The 19631-nt window shown below is 36.2% G+C and overlaps 1 protein-coding gene and 1 long non-coding RNA gene across 13 annotated transcripts in view; one reads left to right on the top strand and one right to left on the bottom strand.

Moving 5' to 3' along the window:
- LOC143647319 (uncharacterized) overlaps nucleotides 1-19631 on the bottom strand; it is an 83979-nt gene that overhangs the window by 50574 nt on the left and 13774 nt on the right. The gene's annotated exons all lie outside the window — the stretch shown is intronic.
- The window catches only part of SLC38A9 (solute carrier family 38 member 9), a 143746-nt gene that overhangs the window by 119330 nt on the left and 4785 nt on the right, over nucleotides 1-19631 (top strand). For 11 of the 12 annotated variants that reach the window (XM_077117168.1, XM_077117165.1, XM_077117164.1 and 8 more), the window contains 3 exons: nucleotides 13511-13624; nucleotides 15171-15319; nucleotides 19123-19212. In XM_077117168.1, the coding sequence (XP_076973283.1) occupies nucleotides 13511-13624; nucleotides 15171-15319; nucleotides 19123-19212 (353 nt within the window). Of the gene's footprint in view, nucleotides 1-13510; nucleotides 13625-15170; nucleotides 15379-19122; nucleotides 19213-19631 lie in introns of those variants that run through there. The other variant, XR_013157976.1, reaches the window with a different exon arrangement.

Below are 19631 nucleotides of genomic sequence, written 5' to 3'. Positions count from 1 at the left end.
TTGTTACATTCAGTGGAAGCATATTGCAATGTTACTGTTGACTATAGACCCTAGCTTACATTGATTGTACTTTTTCCCATATACCATCTATTTTCAACATCCTGCAATACTGACATTCCTTTGTTCTTCCCCTGGCAAAAACGTTTTTTAATAGAATTGATGTCTTAGCTATGTTTAGTCTTCCAATCCATAACCACGGTATTTCTACTTATTTAGGACTTTCATGATTTCTTTTAGGAATTTCTTGTCATTTTCCCTGTATAGGTTTTTGTATCCTTACTTAAATTTATACCTAAATATTTGATTCTTTTGGTTGAAATTGTAAATGGAATTTTTTCTTGATTTCTTCCTCACATTGCTCATTACCAGTGTACACAAACATTACTGATTTTTGAGTGTTGATCTTGTACCTTGCCATTTTGCTGTACTCATGTATTAGCTCCAGTAAGCTTTGCTGTGGATTTTTCAGGTTTTCATATAGTATCATATCATCTGCAAACAATGAGAGTTTTACTTCTTCCTTTCCAAGCAACAGGGAGAACAACCTTGTATTCCTAGGAATCTGGGGGTGAAAAACATATTTTCAGTAAACATTGTCTCATGTTTCATCTCAAAAACCCATGCACAAGGGTACACAGGTGATTCAGTGGTAGAATGCTCGCCTTCCATGCAGGAGACCCAGGTTCAATTCCTGGACCATGCACCCCCCCCCCCCCGAAGCATGTTTTTATTGTGCTCATAATTAATTTGTCTTCCTAGAGATAGTCTTAAAATTATTAACCACTTAAATTACAAGTAGTTCTCTTGCCCAGTTCCTATATGCACAAATTTCCATTACTATAGTTTAGTTAAATTGTGTCAGTTCCCCCAAACAACATGATTCAAATTTCAGTTACCACAGTATTGGAAATGGGATTAATTACTTTAAGTACAGACTTTGTGGCTAGCTCTTCAGCCCACAAGTTACTATGTAAGTAACAAGTGTGCACCATGATCAGTGACCAAGCATATTGCTTCTTTCAGAGTCTGTCAGTGGTTGGTCACTGTGCATCTGTTAGTTCACACACAGACTTCATAGCCAGTAAATGTGTTGTCTCCTTCTTTGCCAGGGATAAACCCATGTGATATTTTACAAATATAGATAATTGAAAGAGGGAATTGATGAACAAAGGTGAACATGCAACAAAGAAATAAAAAGCGATAACAGGAAATGAAACTTGAATTGAGCATAGATGGAGTGATAAGTAGCAGATTGTGAAAATGTTGACACCATAGCATTAGAGAGACTTTAGATGTGCAGCCAGATGTTGTGACAAAAAGAATGAAGATATCTCAATGGAAATGACACTGGCAAAAAACTTCACATTAAAAGAATTTTCAGAGAAATTTCCTGACATTGAAAGTACAAACGATAAAATGTTTTAAGTTGATACAAACTTAAAAATAGTATGACAGTTCACGAAGGCATAGAAAAGATGCTCAATCCATAAATTATTCACAGAGAAGAAAGCAAATGCTGCTCAAACTACTCTTGGTAAATTTTTGCAAAGAATTAAAACATTTTAATTCTCAATGTTGCTGAGGTTTTAAGTTATAGTATACTGAGTATTAGTTATACTATTTTTTCATTTCCCTATACATTTGTAACTGACAGAAAGAGTTTGCAGTGCTTTGGCAAAAATTGTTAAAAGTCACAGAACAATTATAATTTCCCCAATTGATTACTATCACTGCTTTGCACAGTTTCAAGTTGCACAGTTATTTTAACAGTATCACCTTACCATGCAAAGCAAGAATTCTCTGTATTTAACTTCTTGCTTCCCCCAAATCTTAAGTAGAATTGCTTCTCTGCAAAGCCACACCGTGTTCACCTAGGGATGGACATGCTTCAGTGTGAGAAAAGCTCAGGATTGAATAGAGGGATAGTTGTTTTAATTCATGGGTCTTCAAGGACTGGGGGAGAGTCTCTGCCTTTCTTATTAGAACACTTAATTGGCCTTGAAATCTGTATTTTATATGTAAGTACCATAAAATGAGTTCTTTCCACTGAATTTTGAGACTAAGACTTTGTATAGCTGGTATGTTCATAGAGTCAGCTAATAAAATTTGACTAACCTTTTGTCATGTGTGAAAAATATTTTTAAAACAAAGGTTTAAATGGATGCTTTCTTACTATCTTAATTGAAATTAGGGTATGAAGTTATCGTTTTCAAAAAAATCAGTTATACCTCATGTTAACTTCCCAAAATATTAATAATTATTGATGAATAAGCTAGCATTTATGAAGCACTTGCTATGTGCCAGCCTCATTCTAAATACTTTATTTAAATATATGTAAATATGTACATTCTGCTTTTGATTATATTTAAGTTAGTTTATATATTAGCATAAAAAACTAAATGGATAGTATATTCTGAGAAAAGGTTTGTCATTTGATTTACTTAATGATTAGACCTTTCAACGGGTTTTCATAAGTAATTTGACTTACAGAAGTCTTGTTAATATTGTGATATAGTATTTTCTTGAGATAAAGTCAGAAAATGTGAAACTTGCCACTGACTCTGAGTTCATAATATTAATGTTGTGTTAGTTATTCCAGGCTCAGTAAACAAAAGCTTGAAAGTAGAAAAGAAAACAAAAAATAGAAAAGCCCCCCCCTTCTCTTCTGTATAAACTAGAGTTGGACTCGAATCTAAAGATATTTGTGAAGAAGAACAATGAGGCTTCCAAATAAGTGTAACGATCACATTTTCAAGGTTTTTCAAGTTTGGCTTAGTATTATGTAATTTTTTTCACTAAAGGTAGTTTTTTGTATGTTTAACTGTGAGATCATTTCTATTCCTAAATAAGGCATACACTCCCAAGAAAGTTTTAGAGTTGAAAATCATCCAACTCATTTCTGATCATCTGCATCTGTATTTCCTTTAACCATCTAGGGTATGTGGACTAACCTCTTGGTATTTCCTTATCTTGTTTGAATTAGGACCTATTCACTGCTTTTTTTGTTTTGTCTATCTTTATTTAGTTTGAGATGCCTTATGTCTTAATTTGTTGTTTACTTTTTGCTTCTTCATATGAATCTGTGTGATTTATTTGGCTATACATCAGCAGAAGATTTTATGTTAGTATTTGGGGTAGTTCTTTCTTTTTTTTTCTTTATTGTGAAATATAACCTATGTACAAAACAATAAATTTTCAAATACATTTTCACAAGTAGCTATAGAACAGATTTTAAAGTTTGGTATGGGTTACAGTTCCACAATTTCTCATTTTTTCTTCTAGCTGTTCCAAGACACTGGAGATCATAGAAAATCTCAGTATAATGATTCAGCTTCACAGTCATTTGCTAAATCCTATCTTCCCTGTTATACTCCTCCTCTTTTTTTTCTTTTTTGTGAAAAAAAATATATAATGTATACAAAAAAGGAATACATTTCAAAGTTCATCACAACAATTGGTTGTAGAACAGATTTCAGAGTTTGGTATGGGTTATAATTCCACAATTTTAGGTTTTTATTTCTAGCTGCTCTAAGGTACTGGAGACTAAAAGAATTATCAATATAATGATTTAGCTGTCATACTCATATGTTAAACCTGACCTTCTATGTGTAATTCCATCAACACCTTTGATCTTTCTCCCACTCTTTAGGAGTATTTGGGCTATGTCCACTCTAACTTTTTCATGTTGGAAGGGGCTGTCAGTAATATGGGATAGGGGGATAGAACTAGTTGATGTTCTGGAAAGGTTGGCCCCTTTGGACTTATCTGGTCCAGGGACCCATCTGGAGGTTGTAGGTTTCTGGAAAGTTACTCTAGTGCATGGAAACTTTGTAGAATCTTGTAGAATACCCTATGTATTCTTAAGGATTGGCAAAATGGTTTTTGTTTGGGATTTAGCAAGTTATGATAGATAGCAATGTCTAACTGAAGCTTGCATAAGAGTGACCTTCAGAGTAGCCTCTCGACTCTGTTTGAATTTTCTAAGCCACTAATATATTATTTGTAACACTTCTTTTCCCACTTTTGGTCAGGATGGCATTGTTAATACCACAGTGCCAGGGCCATACTTATGCCTGGGAGTCATTTCCTGCACCACCAGGGAGACTTTCATCCCTGGATATCATGTCCCATGTAGTGGGGAGGGCAGTGGCTTCACTAGCAGAGTTGGCTTAGAGAGAAAGAAACCACATCTAAGCAATGGAAGAGGTCCTCCAGAGGTGACTCTTAGGCATACCTATAAGTAGGCTCAGCTTCTCCACTGCATACATAAGCTTCACAAGAGCAAGCCTCAAGATCAAGGGCTTGGCCTGTTGATTTAGGTGAGCCTATTGTTTGACACAGTATCTGGGGTTTCACACTGGCAAAGTTTAATAGTTTCATTTCTTTTATCCCATCCCTTAAGGAACTTCATCAACACTTCTTGACTAGCTGCTTAATATACTCTGGGATGTATCCAGGCATTACATTAAGCTATACGGGATTAAAGTCTCATTCTTATTTTGGACTCCCTGTGTTTGGATTGTTTAAATGATATTTCCATGCAGGTTGAGTTAGATTATGTGCTGTAGTAAATTTAGATTCAGAACAAAACAAATCTTTCTTCCTTTGGTCTCAAAAAGTAGGTGAAGTTTTAAAATACAGGCAATGTCTTCCTTAACCCTGTATTCTGAATTACCTTAACTTTGACCTGATTGGCTTCATTCTTATCTCTAAATACCAGGTGTTATATATATATATAACAACCCCTCAAAATCCAGAAATAACAATTACCCTTCTGGATTAAATGTGACTTCTATAAAAGCTTACAATCTAGACCCCAGTTTTCTTATATTGGGGTAGTTCTGTATGGTTATTGTTATGGTTAGTTTCTGGTTTCAGCTTGGCCAAGTGATTATGCACAATTGTCTGGTCAATCAAGCACTGGGAGAGATCCAAGATGGCGTCTTAGTAAGGTACATGCGTCTTAGTTCCTCCGACTCCAAATCAACTAATAGGTGAACAGAAACAGTACAAAACAACTCCCGGGGCTACAGCAGGGAATGGACACACAGCGTAACCAAGTCTGGGCTGGCTAGTCTGACTGCGAAACTCAGCTGCGGTGAGTGAGATCCCCGAGCGGCGGGCGATTTCCCGAGCAGCTGCAGCTGCGGTGGTCCGAGCTAATCCCTCCCTCCTTCCGGGGCTGGCTGAGAGACTCGGAGAGACAAGCTTCCCAGCCAAGGCGGCCGGCGCCACACTTTTGCGGGCGGCTTCGAGTCCGCGACTACAAGTCTCGGATCAGAGGGCTATCCAAAGTCTGAGCTGGCAAGTCTGATTCCGAGTCTTGGCTGCGGCGAGACCCCCGAGCGGCCGCAGCTGCGGCGGTCCGAGCTAATCCCTCCCTCCTTCCGGGGCTGGCTGAGAGACTCGGAGAGACAAGCTTCCCAGCCAAGGCGGCCGGCGCCACACTTTTGCGGGCGGCTTCGAGTCCGCGACTACAAGTCTCGGATCAGAGGGCTATCCAAAGTCTGGGCCGGCAAGTCTGATTGCGAGACTTGGCTGCGGCGGTCCGAGCTAATCCCTCCCTCCTTCCCGGGCCGGCTGAGAGTATCAGAGAAGTAAGTTCCCCAAGCCGAGGCAGGCGGCGCCCTTCTTTTGCGGGCGGCTTCGAGTCTCGGCGTTAAGTCCGCGGCTACGAGTCCCAGATCAGAGGGCTATCCAAAGTCTGGGCTGGCTAGACTGACTGCGAGACTCGGCTGCAGTGAGACCCCCGAGCGGCATGCGATCTCCCGATCAGCGGCAGCTGCGGTGGTCCGAGCTACTCCCTCCCCCCTTTCCGGGCCGGCTGAGAGTATTGGAGAAGCAAGTTTCCCAAGCCGATGCAGGTGGCACCCCTCTTTTGCGGGCGGCTTCGAGTCTCTGCTTCGAGTCCGCGGATACGAGTCTCAGATAGGAGGGCTATCCAAGCCGCGGAAGCCCCCCCCCCACGGGAGGCTTCCTGGTCCGGTGGGGAATCCCCCAGGCCCGCTGCGGCCCGCAACCAGCCACAGGGTCCCCTCAAGCCGCGGCAGCTGATGCCCCCACCACGCGCGGCCCCTGAACCAACGGAGAGATTTGGATCCGAAAGCCCCAGGCCACGGAGATCGGTGACTGGGGGAGACCCATTCCAAACACTTGAGACAAACGTGTGCCACGTGCGCCACGTACTGGGCAAGATAAGAAAAACAGATCCCAGAGATTTCACAGAAAAATCTTACAACCTTGCTGGGTCCAACACCCAGAGAAATCTGAATAAATGCCCAGACGCCAGCAGCAGAAGATAACTGTCCACGCTCAAAAGATTGAGAATATGGCCCAGTCAAAGGAACAAACCAATAGCTCAAATGAGACACAAGAGCTGAGACAACTAATCCTGAATATACGAACAGAAATGGAAAACCTCTTCAAAAATGAAATCGATAAATTGAGGGAGGACATGAAGAGGACATGGGCTGAACATAAAGAAGAAATAGAAAAACTGAAAAAACAAATCGCAGAACTTATGGAAGTGAAGGATAAAGTAGCAAACATAGAAAAAATAATGGATAGTTACAATGATAGATTTAAAGAGACAGAAGATAGAATTAGTGATTTGGAGGATGGAACATCTGAATTCCAAAAAGAAACAGAAACTATAGGGAAAAGAATGGAGAAATTTGAACAGGGTATCAGGGAACTCAAGGACAATATGAACCGCACAAATATACGTGTTGTGGGTGTCCCAGAAGGAGAAGAGAAGGGAAAAGGAGGAGAAAAACTAATGGAAGAAATTTTCACTGAAAATTTCCCAACTCTTATGAAAGACCTAAAATTACAGATCCAAGAAGTGCAGCGCACCCCAAAGAGATTAGACCCAAATAGGCGTTCTCCAAGACACTTACTAGTTAGAATGTCAGAGGTCAATGAGAAAGAGAGGATCTTGAAAGCAGCAAGAGAAAAACAATCCATCACATACAAGGGAAACCCAATAAGACTATGTGTAGATTTCTCAGCAGAAACCATGGAAGCTAGAAGACAGTGCGATGATATATTTAAAATACTAAAAGAGAAAAACTGCCAACCAAGACTCCTATATCCAGCAAAATTATCCTTCAAAAATGAGGGAGAAATTAAAACATTCTCAGACAAAAAGTCACTGAAAGAATTCGTGACCAAGAGACCAGCTCTGCAAGAAATACTAAAGGGAGCATTAGAGTCAGATACAAAAAGACAGAAGAGAGAGATATGGAAAAGAGTGTAGAAAGAAGGAAAATCAGATATGATATATATAATACAAAAGGCAAAATGTTAGAGGAAAATATTATCCAAACAGTAATAACACTAAATGTCAATGGACTGAATTCCCCAATCAAAAGACATAGATTGGCAGAATGGATTAAAAAACAGGATCCTTCTATATGCTGTCTACAGGAAACACATCTTAGACCCAAAGATAAACATAGGTTGAAAGTGAAAGGTTGGGAAAAGATATTTCATGCAAATAACAACCAGAAAAGAGCAGGAGTGGCTATACTAATATCCAACAAATTAGACTTCAAATGTAAAGCAGTTAAAAGAGACAAAGAAGGACACTATATACTAATAAAAGGAACAATTAAACAAGAAGACATAACAATCATAAATATTTACGCACCGAACCAGAATGCCCCAAAATACGTGAGGAATACACTGCAAACACTGAAAAGGGAAATAGACTCATATACTATAATAGTTGGAGACTTCAACTCACCACTCTCATCAAGGGACAGAACATCTAGACAGAAGATCAACAAAGAAATAGAGAATCTGAATATTACTATAAATGAACTAGACTTAATAGACATTTATAGGACATTACATCCCACAACAGCAGGATACACCTTTTTCTCAAGTGCTCATGGATCATTCTCAAAAATAGACCATATGCTGGGTCACAAAGCAAGTCTTAACAAATTTAAAAAGATTGAAATCTTACACAACACTTTCTCGGACCATAAAGGAATGATGTTGGAAATCAATAATAGGCAGAGTGCCAGAAAATTCACAAATATGTGGAGGCTCAACAACACACTCCTAAACGAGTGGGTCAAAGAAGAAATTGCTAGAGAAATTAGCAAATACCTCGAGGCGAATGAAAATGAAAACAGAACATATCAAAACTTATGGGACGCAGCAAAGGCAGTGCTAAGAGGGAAATTTATTGCTCTAAATGCCTATATCAGAAAAGAAGAAAAGGCAAAAATTCAGGAATTAACTATCCATTTGGAAGAACTGGAGAAAGAACAGCAAGCTAACCCCAAAGCAAGCAAAAGGAAAGAAATAACAAAGATTAGAGCACAAATAAATGAAATTGAAAACATGAAAACAATAGAGAAAATCAATAAGGCCAGAAGTTGGTTCTATGAGAAAATCAATAAGATTGATGGGCCCTTAGCAAGATTGACAAAAAGAAGAAGAGAGAGGATGCAAATAAATAGGATCAGAAATGGAAGAGGAGACATAACTACTGACCTCACAGAAATAAAGGAGGTAATAACAGGATACTATGAACAACTTTACGCTAATAAATACAACAATTTAGAGGAAATGGACGGGTTCCTGGAAAGACATGAACAACCAACTTTGACTCAAGAAGAGATAGATGATCTCAACAAACCAATCACAAATAAAGAAATCGAAGCAGTCATTCAAAAGCTTCCTAAAAAGAAAAGTCCAGGACCAGACGGCTTTACATGTGAATTCTATCAAACATTCCAGAAAGAATTAGTACCAACTCTCCTCAAACTCTTCAAAAAAATCGAAGTGGAGGGAAAACTACCTAACTCATTCTATGAAGCCAACATTACCCTCATACCAAAACCAGGCAAAGATATTACAAGAAAAGAAAACTACAGGCCGATCTCTCTAATGAATATTGATGCAAAAATCCTCAATAAAATTCTAGCAAATCGTATCCAACAACACATTAAAAGAATTATTCATCATGACCAAGTAGGATTCATCCCAGGTATGCAAGGATGGTTCAACATAAGAAAATCAATTAATGTAATACACCATATCAACAAATTAAAGCAGAAAAATCACATGATCATCTCAATTGATGCAGAGAAGGCATTTGACAAGATTCAACATCCTTTCCTGTTGAAAACACTTCAAAGGACAGGAATACAAGGGAACTTCCTTAAAATGATAGAGGGAATATATGAAAAACCCACAGCTAATATCATCCTTAATGGGGAAAAATTGAAAACGTTCCCCCTAAGATCAGGAACAAGACAAGGATGTCCACTATCACCACTATTATTCAACATTGTGTTGGAGGTTCTAGCCAGAGCAATTAGACAAGAAAAAGAAATACAAGGCATCAAAATTGGAAAGGAAGAAGTAAAACTATCACTGTTTGCAGACGATATGATACTATACGTCGAAAACCCGGAAAAATCCACAACAAAACTACTAGAGCTAATAAATGAGTACAGCAAAGTAGCAGGTTACAAGATCAACATTCAAAAATCTGTAGCATTTCTATACACTAGCAATGAACAAGCAGAGGGGGAATCAAGAAACGAATCCCATTTACAATTGCAACTAAAAGAATAAAATATCTAGGAATAAATTTAACTAAAGAGACAAAAGACCTATACAAAGAAAACTACAAAAAACTGCTAAAAGAAATCACAGAAGACCTAAACAGATGGAAGGGCATACCGTGTTCATGGATTGGAAGACTAAATATAGTTAAGATGTCAATCCTACCTAAATTGATTTACAGATTCAATGCAATACCAATCAAAATCCCAACAACTTATTTTTCAGAAATAGAAAAACCAATAAGCAAATTTATCTGGAAGGGCAGGGTGCCCCGAATTGCTAAAAACAACTTGAGGAAAAAAAACGAAGCTGGAGGTCTTGCGCTGCCAGACTTTAAGGCATATTATGAAGCCACAGTGGTCAAAACAGCATGGTATTGGCATAAAGATAGATATATCGACCAACGGAATCGAATAGAGTGCTCAGATATAGACCCTCTCATCTATGGTCATTTGATCTTTGATAAGGGAGTCAAGCCAACTCACCTGGGACAGAACAGTCTCTTCAATAAATGGTGCCTAGAGAACTGGATATCCATATGCAAAAGAATGAAAGAAGACCCATATCTCACACCCTATACAAAAGTTAACTCAAAATGGATCAAAGATCTAAACATTAGGTCTAAGACCATAGAACAGTTAGAGGAAAATGTAGGGAGATATCTTATGAATCTTACAATTGGAGGCGGTTTTATGGACCTTACACCTAAAGCAAGAGCACTGAAGAAGGAAATAAATAAATGGGAACTCCTCAAAATTAAACACTTTTGTGCATCAAAGAACTTCATCAAGAAAGTAGAAAGAGGGCGGGCCGCGGTGGCTCAGCGGGCAAAGTGCTTGCCTGCTATGCCGGAGGACCTCGGTTCGATTCCCGGCCCCAGCCCATGTAACAAAAAACGGAAAAACAAAATACAATAAAACAAGAAAATGTTTAAAGATGTTTCCCTTTCTTCCTTCCTTCCTTCCTTCTATCCTTCCTTCCTTCTCTCTGTCTTTCCTTTAAAAAAAAAAAAAAAAAAAAAAAAGAAAGTAGAAAGACAGCCTACACAATGGGAATCAATATTTGGAAACGACATATCAGATAAAGGTCTAGTATCCAGAATTTATAATGAGATTGTTCAACTCAACAACAAAAAGATAGCCAACCCAATTACAAAATGGGAAAAAGACTTGAATAGACACCTCTCAGAGGAGGAAATACGGATGGCCAAGAGGCACATGAAGAGATGCTCAATGTCCCTGGCCATTAGAGAAATGCAAATCAAAACCACAATGAGATATCATCTCACACCCACCAGAATGGCCATTATCAACAAAACAGAAAATGACAAGTGCTGGAGAGGATGCGGAGAAAGAGGCACACTTATCCACTGTTGGTGGGAATGTCAAATGGTGCAACCACTGTGGAAAGCAGTTTGGCGGTTCCTCAAAAAGCTGAATATAGAATTGCCATACGATCCAGCAATACCATTGCTGGGAATCTACTCAAAGGAATTAAGGGCAAAAACTCAAACAGACATTTGCACACCAATGTTTATAGCAGCGTTATTTACAATTGCAAAGAGATGGAAACAGCCAAAATGTCCATCAACAGACGAGTGGCTAAACAAACTGTGGTATATACGTACGATGGAATATTATGCAGCGTTAAGACAGGATAAACTTATGAAGCATGTAATAACATGGATGGACCTAGAAAACATTATGCTGAGTGAGTCTAGCCAAAAGCTAAAAGACAAATACTGTATGGTCCCAATGATGTGAATCGACACTCAAGAATAAACTTGGAATATGTCATTGGTAACAGAGTTCAGCAGGAGTTAGAAACAGGGTAAGATAATGGGTAACCGGAGCTGATGGAATACAGACGGTGCAATAGGACTAGATACAAAAACTCAAAAATGGACAGTACAATAATACCTAATTGTAAAGTAATCATGTTAAAATACTGAACAAAGCTGCATCCGAGCTATAGGTTTTTGTTTTGTTTTGTTTTGTTTGTTTTGTTCTTATTATTATTACTTTTATTTTTTTTCTCTATATGAACATTCTATATCTTTTTCTGTTATAATGCTAGTTCTTCTAAACCGATGCAAATGTACTAAGAAACGATGATCATGCATCTATGTGATGATGTTAAGAATTACTGATTGCATATGTAGAATGGATTGATTTCTATTGTTGTGTTAGTTAATTTTTTTAATTAATTTAAAAAAAAAAAAAATCAAGCACTGGCCTGACCATTGCTGCATGGATATTTCATGGCTGATTGATAAACTGAAAGACTAATGTATTAAATCATCAGTTCAGTTTATTGACTCTGTGGCTGATGCAGTCATCATCTCTGGCTGATCACTTCTGCCTCCCACAATGAGATAATCCAATCAGTTGAAGGCTTTTAAGGAAGAAGATGTACTTTTTCAGCTAGCAAACCTCTCCTGTGGAGTTCATCCAGACCCTTCATTGAAGCTGGCAGCCTACCCTATGGATTTTGGGCCCTGAGACACCTTTATAAATCTCATGTTTACAGATCTCTCCTGTTGGTTCTGTTTTTCTAGAGAACCCTGACTAATAGAGTCATTTTTGTTGGCAAATTCTCCACTGGATTGTATTTTCACTAGGAAGGTGATAGAACGAATAATAAATAAACCATGTTTTAACAATCAAAATGTGTTCCCAGACTCATTTTTTGGTCTCATTGAAAACACAGTCTGCATTCTGACTTGGTGTTCTACCTGTCATTAGTTCCCTACCATCCACTGTTTAACATGAGACAGAGTGGGTTGTCCTATCAATGTATAGGCTTTTTGACATATTGCCAGTTCATACTGTCACTTGTACCCCTTTTTTAATATATATTTTACTTCAAGCCCCATTTTCTGAAAGATACTTTTCCTTACCCTTTTCCATTAAATGAGCTTTCAAAAGGCTACATTTCCAGGCCTGGTATAGTAATGGCTTGGGTTTGAGCCAGAGAATAGCATAACCCACAAATGTGCATGCTGTTCATAGGTGGTGTGTTTCCCAGCATCATACTGAAACTCATCTGTGTCATTTCTGCTCATTAAAGTAAATGAATAGGCTTATTTCTGTAATTTAGTTGTGCAGAATTGTTTGCTTGTAACTTTAAAAGTGATGGAGACCAGATTGTTCAGTTGTGGGGTATGTTCTGTTTGAATCTGGAAGTTGGCTGCATTAAATATTTTGTCATTTTTTACTTTGTATAGAAATGAGGGATTGGGAGGTTGAGAACAGCAGTGGGAGAAAGCAATCCATTTTATTTAATGTCCTGTATTTGTTTATTGATTCAAATATAACATTGTACAGCTGTTTTAACAGCTGCTTTTTGGATTTCCTTTTGTTTACTGTTCAAGTTTATTAAACTTGTCTTTAATACCAGCTTATTGTCTGTTCTTTAACTAGCTTTCCTTCTTTATTAAATGTATTTTAATATGTTCCAGTATCTTTGGGTTTAGGCGTGCTTTGATGAATTAATAAGTTGATTTACTAAGAAATTTTTTATTAATTTTAAAGGTTGTACTAAGGTGAAAAGGTCAATACTTTCTTATTGGCCCTTAGCTTTCTTATTTTAGTTAAATATTTTATAATTTGGTTAATAAAATACCTTTTGAAATGAAGTCAAACTTCAGTTGTGTTTAAACTACCGTTTATGGTAACTTCCAATGTCTGCTGATGGGTAGCTTAGCCTATATATTCAAGACTTTACATAGTTGTAAAGAACATGAATTTTGTTTTAATTACTTTCTGTGAACGGATTAGATACCTCAAGTCCACACACATACAAAAAACTAAAAAGATAAATCTTTTATTTATTTGTCAGTCGTCTTTTTTAGCCTATTCAGGTAGACTTCTTTAATGCAAATTTATTCTGTTTTGTGGAAATTTGTATTCTCTATTTATAGGTAAGAGACCTGTCCATTGCTTATATGCTGGTGACATTAACTTATCTCTATATTGGAGTCCTAGTTTTTGCTTCATTTCCTTCACCACCATTATCCAAAGATTGTATTGAGCAGGTATGTACCCTCTCTGGGTGATTGTTTATACCTTCATATGTGCATAGCAGGCCAAGAGTATAATATCAGATAGTACTGGGAATTTTGGCAACTTCTCTGTTTTTTTATGAACGTCAGTTTTCCTCTTCCATAAAATGGTATAATACTTACCCCATCAGATCTTTGGTGAACTCACTGAGATAATATACTCCAGGCTGGACACATGATGGGACTCAAATAGAGAGTTACTGTTCTGTGCATATTTTTTCTCTTTATGTGGAGAACTGTTGATAATATTCTCATGAATGTACAGACCCTCCACAGAGAATACATTCAACTCTCTCCAGTAGCTCAGATCTAGAAATGCCCTGTATAAACTGGTATCTTTGTACATCAGGATCTAATTATAGGTCTTTGACTGTCATTTTGGTGCTAAGTGGCAGGCAGCAAAGTAAAGAAAGATTATTTGACTGTTAAAAAAAAAAAGAGAAAGAGAAGAAGGGAGAAACAGAGAAAGAAAGAGTTAATAGAAGAAAAATTCTTCTAAAAGGTTACCTTAAAAATATATATTATTTGATTTGACCCTATCATAAACTTAGGAGTAGAATAGTCTCTCGTTTATATGACTGACGAATTTCTGATGACAAATAGCATTTCACAGGTAACTTTCTAGTCAAAAGAAATGCCTCCATTAGAGTGTAGTGGTATATACAGTGTGATTTATTACAGATGAATTATAGAAAATAATATAAATGCTCTCATCTTTATGGGAAAAATAGGTTTGAGTTACTACTCTTATGCTACCTTGAAATGTTTGTCTATTTTTTATTTCCTTGATTCCAGAAGCTCTTAGGGAGCCTACTGTTTGCTGGAAATTTCCCTGATGTTAATCTCATATAAAGCCTACACTTTGGAGAATAGAACTATCTGTGGTATTTGTATTTGCAAGGAATACATTTTTTTAAAAAAACTCTGAGTGTTTAACATTTTTTAGACGCCAAATTAAAATAGATAAAAGGATCATGAAAGGAAGTAGAAATAAATGTTTTCTATTTAGTAATAGAATGTAAACTGATAATACTAGAGGATATATATACTCTCACCTTATTCTGTAATCTTTACTCTGAAAGTGCTCAGTGCTTCAGAAGAGGAAAATCAAGAGAGTACTGAGAATGAAATAGCATTGAATTAAATTAGCCATCTAAATTTATTAAACGTGGGTGATAGCTGGAACCTTATAGAGCAGTGTTTCTGAAACTGTTTATGGTAAAGGACAAGATTTTTGTTGTTGATTGTTTCTATGTCAAATCCATTGCAGACTGATATTTTTGTAAAATAAAATAAAAATGTAGCAATGTCAAATTTCTATTAAAGTTTCTAAATGCTTTCAATTTCTGTGCTTATCTCACTGTAGAACAGTAAAACCAGTTCATAGAAAAGTACCAGTTCACAAACCACAATTTGAGTAGCTCCTATGTTCAAAATTAGCAAGAGACATTCTATTTTATAAATTCATATATCCTGAATTTGATTTTTTAACACTACCTTGTTATCTTTCTTGGATTAGAATTTTTTAGACAACTTCCCTAGCAATGACATCCTGTCCTTCATTGCAAGGATATTCCTGCTGTTCCAGATGATGACTGTGTACCCACTCCTAGGCTACTTGGCTCGTGTCCAGCTATTGGGCCATATCTTCGGTGACATTTATCCTAGGTAAGGGTGCTTGTCTTGACCAGCAAGATGTGCCAAGCAACAAATGACTGTGCAAACAGGTCAGTTTACAGTGTGACTGATCCTTTTGCTATAAAAATTTGCCCAGTGAAAATGGTGACTTAAGCATAGATCTTTAAAAATAGAAAAGCCACTCCCTTGCCCAGAATGATTTAGAGTACATTCCTTCTAATAGAATTACATTTGCTCCGATACCAGATTTAGTTGCTTTTAATCTATAGGTTGCCAAGAAGTTTATTTAGAGATGCAGTACCTGCGTTGGCAATTTGTGGCTTATGAGAAGCAACTCTTATTTTAATTGTTGGTTACTTGTATTTACTTGTATATTTTTTAACATTCATATATTTTTACATAGAATGTCACTGGTTTAGAATTGAAAGTGAGATACATAACTGAGTTTAAATTCTTTTCTGTTTCATAGCTACTACTATGATTTTTAATATCTTATTGGAAATGGAGAGATTTTGGGTTCCTTGGAAAGTTTATTCAAAGCTATTCATCCTTATACCATTTCAGGGCCTCCCTGAAGCTTCTTTGTGGTCCCTCATTATCTCCTGCCCTTACATTTTTATGGTTTTTAAAGTACATAGTCGTAACCTATTTCATTGGGAGTAAATTATCTTAAATGAAAACTTTTGAATAAAATTTTTAAACACTTAAAGTAATCAACTAAATAAGAAGCCTTAATCAGTTTCTGTTTGAAGCGAACTGATGTGTTTTGTCTCCTCATTAAATAAATTATTTTAGTTACACATATTTTTGCTTTAAAAACAAAGCAAAGGTGTGTCCCTCCATTTGGCACATCTGTATTACCCTCTCTAATATGTACTCTCCTTCTGTTTAATAAATGTTACTATTTATTCCTAGAAAAAAAAAAGCAAAATGCAAAAGTCAAGAGTTACTAGGTCTCTGACATTGAGTACAGCAGCAGCTACAATTCTAACATTGCTCATGTAGAAGACTGGATTTTAGTAAATATGAGACTTGTATTTATACTCTATGCTGTATTTACATTGACCAAAATTAAATAAATTCAACAAAGCAATAAATGAACAAATTGAAGCAAATGCATTATTCCTGTTTTCTGCCATCATTTTGCAGAATGATAGCAGTTAGAATACGTTTTCTTATTGGGAAGAGTCTGGGGTTTCCTTTCATTTGCATATTACATTTCTTCCCCTATCACCAGTAGTACACTATCATTCATCCTACAGTTAAAAGTACTCTACAAACTGCATACTTTGGAGCACACTTTTTGGTCTCGGGACCCTTGACACACTTAAAGTTTGTTGAGAGTCCCCAGAGCTTTCATTGATGTGGTATATATCTATTTAATACTTAATATATGAAAAATTAAAATGTAATTGTAAAAATATGCATTAATTCCATTAGAAATATCAATGAGTATAGTGAAAATTTGTTTTACATTTATGCAAATGTCTTTAATGTCTGATTTACTAGTACACAGTTGGATTCTCATATCTGCTTCTGCATTCAATCTGTTGTGATATGTTGTTTTCATTGAAATATATGAAGTAAATCCAGCCTCACACCGATACATAGTTGGGAAAAAAAGGAGTGTTTTTAGTAGGCTTTTCTGATCATTGTTGATGTTCTTCTTTGATCTGTGCCAAAACTTGACATACAGTAGTTTCTTAAAGGTTAGTTCCAGTGTGAGTTTGAAATTCGGTCATATTGAAATCCATTTGTGTATCTTGTACGTTGGATCTTTTACCTATTCATAATTTTGTAATGTCATGTTTGGTCATTTGGAAAATATTGGTTCACTTAGTTCTGCAGATCTTCCAAATGTTGACATACTTTATTATAAAATATCAAAACCCACATTTGTTAATATCTCCACCAATTTTATCATAAGAGCCTTTAAATATTGGGAAACTGTCAAGCTTGGGGTGACTAAGACAAGTTTTCCAAATTTTTGCTTAAAAATTTTATCATTAGCAACAAATATAGTCATTCGTTTTCCTTGAAGTGACAGGTTAATATCATTCATTTTTAAGAAAATGTCTGCCAGATGCCCAAGTCTGAATAACCATAGTTTGTCTTTCATGTAAAAATAGTGTTCCTTGAAAAACACTATTAGGTTGGCCTCCAACTCAGTCACTGAAGTTCTTTTCCTCGAAACAACCATTATATTTTAGCATGTAGCAGATTAATTTAATTAATTATGTACTTTCCATTTCACACAAAATATTAAAAAGATGTGCACTCAAGGCATGTGAACTTTTACTCCTTTATCAAGGACTTTTTGATGAAATTTTTTTTCGAGTAGATAGAGACAAAGAATATATCTTCTCTTATAGATAAGGGTGGCTGCAATTTTACCTACAATTTCTTTTGCAAGACAATAGTGTCTTTTATTATTATGAAATTAGTTTTTGTCTCAGGGGCTTTCTGAAAAGGTATTGGTAACCCCCAGGTCATACTTTGAGAACCACTGCTTTGCAAAATACACAGAGTTGTTTCCTTGTACCATACAAAAATAACAGAGACTCAGTCAATGTCTCAAAGCTATTAAGCGATTTTAAGCTTAGAGTTTCCAGACAAATCGTAAAATCTAGAAATCTAAATATCTTTGTAATTCATCAAGATGTATGACTAACCACCTATTTGTGGAAATAATTTTCCTTTTTCCCAGTTTGGCTGAGATTAATTAACCTCTGATAACGGGCTCAAGGAGTTGCTCTTATGTGTAAATTTGGCTTAAGATTCAGTTTCATTTACATTATTTTTGTACACAATTGATTACCAAACCTTTGCATTCTTAATGGCTAAAGTAATTAGTAAATGTTCCATTCAAGTAAATAGTGAATAAGTCTGAAAAATAAAATCCTACTCATTATGGCACTCCCTTAATATAATTTATTTTTCTATTATAAAAATAAAATAACCGGGGGTGCTTGGGTAGTCCTGTGGTAGAATTCTCACCTGCTATGTGGGAGACCTGGGTTCAATTCCCATTCCATGCACTTCCCAAAAAAGAAAGAAAGACGGGGGTGGGGGGGTGGAGAGAAAGAAAAAGAAAAAAGAAAAATTCAACAAAGCGTGCTGCAATAACAGGATACTCACATGGAAAAAATAATGAAATATGACACCACCATGCAACATACAAAAAAAATCAAATAACCACCTTACACAATGTATGTTAAATATAGAAAAGAGGAAAAATTGCTCAGAATCCCAAATCCTAACACAATCACTACTGCCTTTTCAGTGTATTTCCTTCTGATAATTTTTCAAATGTTTTCAGATTTTCTTGTAAAGTGAAAATCTCATTGTACGTATAGTTATGATTTTTTTCCAAGTTGCCTACTTGATTTTTTTTGCCATCTAGGTAATAATGATGTTATTGTTTTTGATAATTTTTAACATAGTCCATTAAGTAAACTTTTTCCTTGCTGTACATCTGGTATACTTCAGATGTTCCATAAATCTCTATATTTTTAATAACTTTTTTTGTGACTTTGATTATTTACTTAAGATATTCCAAATGGATTCTGGATCAAAGTGTGTGAACTCTAGTACACACTGTCTGTTTGTTCCTACAAAATTTAACCTACTTATATACAAGAAGAACAATTTCACTACTTATTCCCAGCATGAAGTACTATTATTGCCTTCTCTGTTTTCTGTGATCTTATTCAAGCTTATAAGACATGCTCATTTAAAGATATTAATGATGAATTTTATTCTCATATTAATGGTTATAATTTGCCTATTTTTATATTTTTTTCTTTCCATAAAACTCTCTTCTCAACTTCTAGCATTTTCCACGTGCTGATTCTTAATCTAATTGTTGTGGGAGCTGGAGTGGTCATGGCCTGTTTCTACCCAAACATAGGAGGAATCATAAGGTACTGTTTATAAGGGAACTGTACACTTCGGAATATTGGTCTTTATTTTTAGGCTTTTCATAATGTGGTTATTATTGTTGTTTTAATTTAACTTTATGAAATTCCTGAGAATATTTAAAACTGGTAACATTCAAATAAGGTTCCCTGGTATCAGTTAAGGTGCTCACTGCTTTCCATTCTGTTTATCCCTGGGGAACCGACCAGAAGCTCCATTATCCCATAGCCTTGGGTACCTTTTCCTTTTTCTTTTTTCTTTTTTTCATCATTATTCACTGTATTTCCTTTTCTCTTTATCCAAAATAAGATTTATTTAAATACATAATATATAATTTCTCAGGAACACCTGCAAAGACCCTTATATGTCAGGACTGCATCCTAACTTCCCTAATCCATTTCTACTCAAAAACAAATTGCAATGT

The sequence above is a fragment of the Tamandua tetradactyla genome, chromosome 9 (genome assembly GCF_023851605.1).
Source record: "Tamandua tetradactyla isolate mTamTet1 chromosome 9, mTamTet1.pri, whole genome shotgun sequence".
Classification (NCBI taxonomy): domain Eukaryota; kingdom Metazoa; phylum Chordata; class Mammalia; order Pilosa; family Myrmecophagidae; genus Tamandua; species Tamandua tetradactyla.
This window is presented reverse-complemented; position numbering and strand designations above follow the sequence as displayed.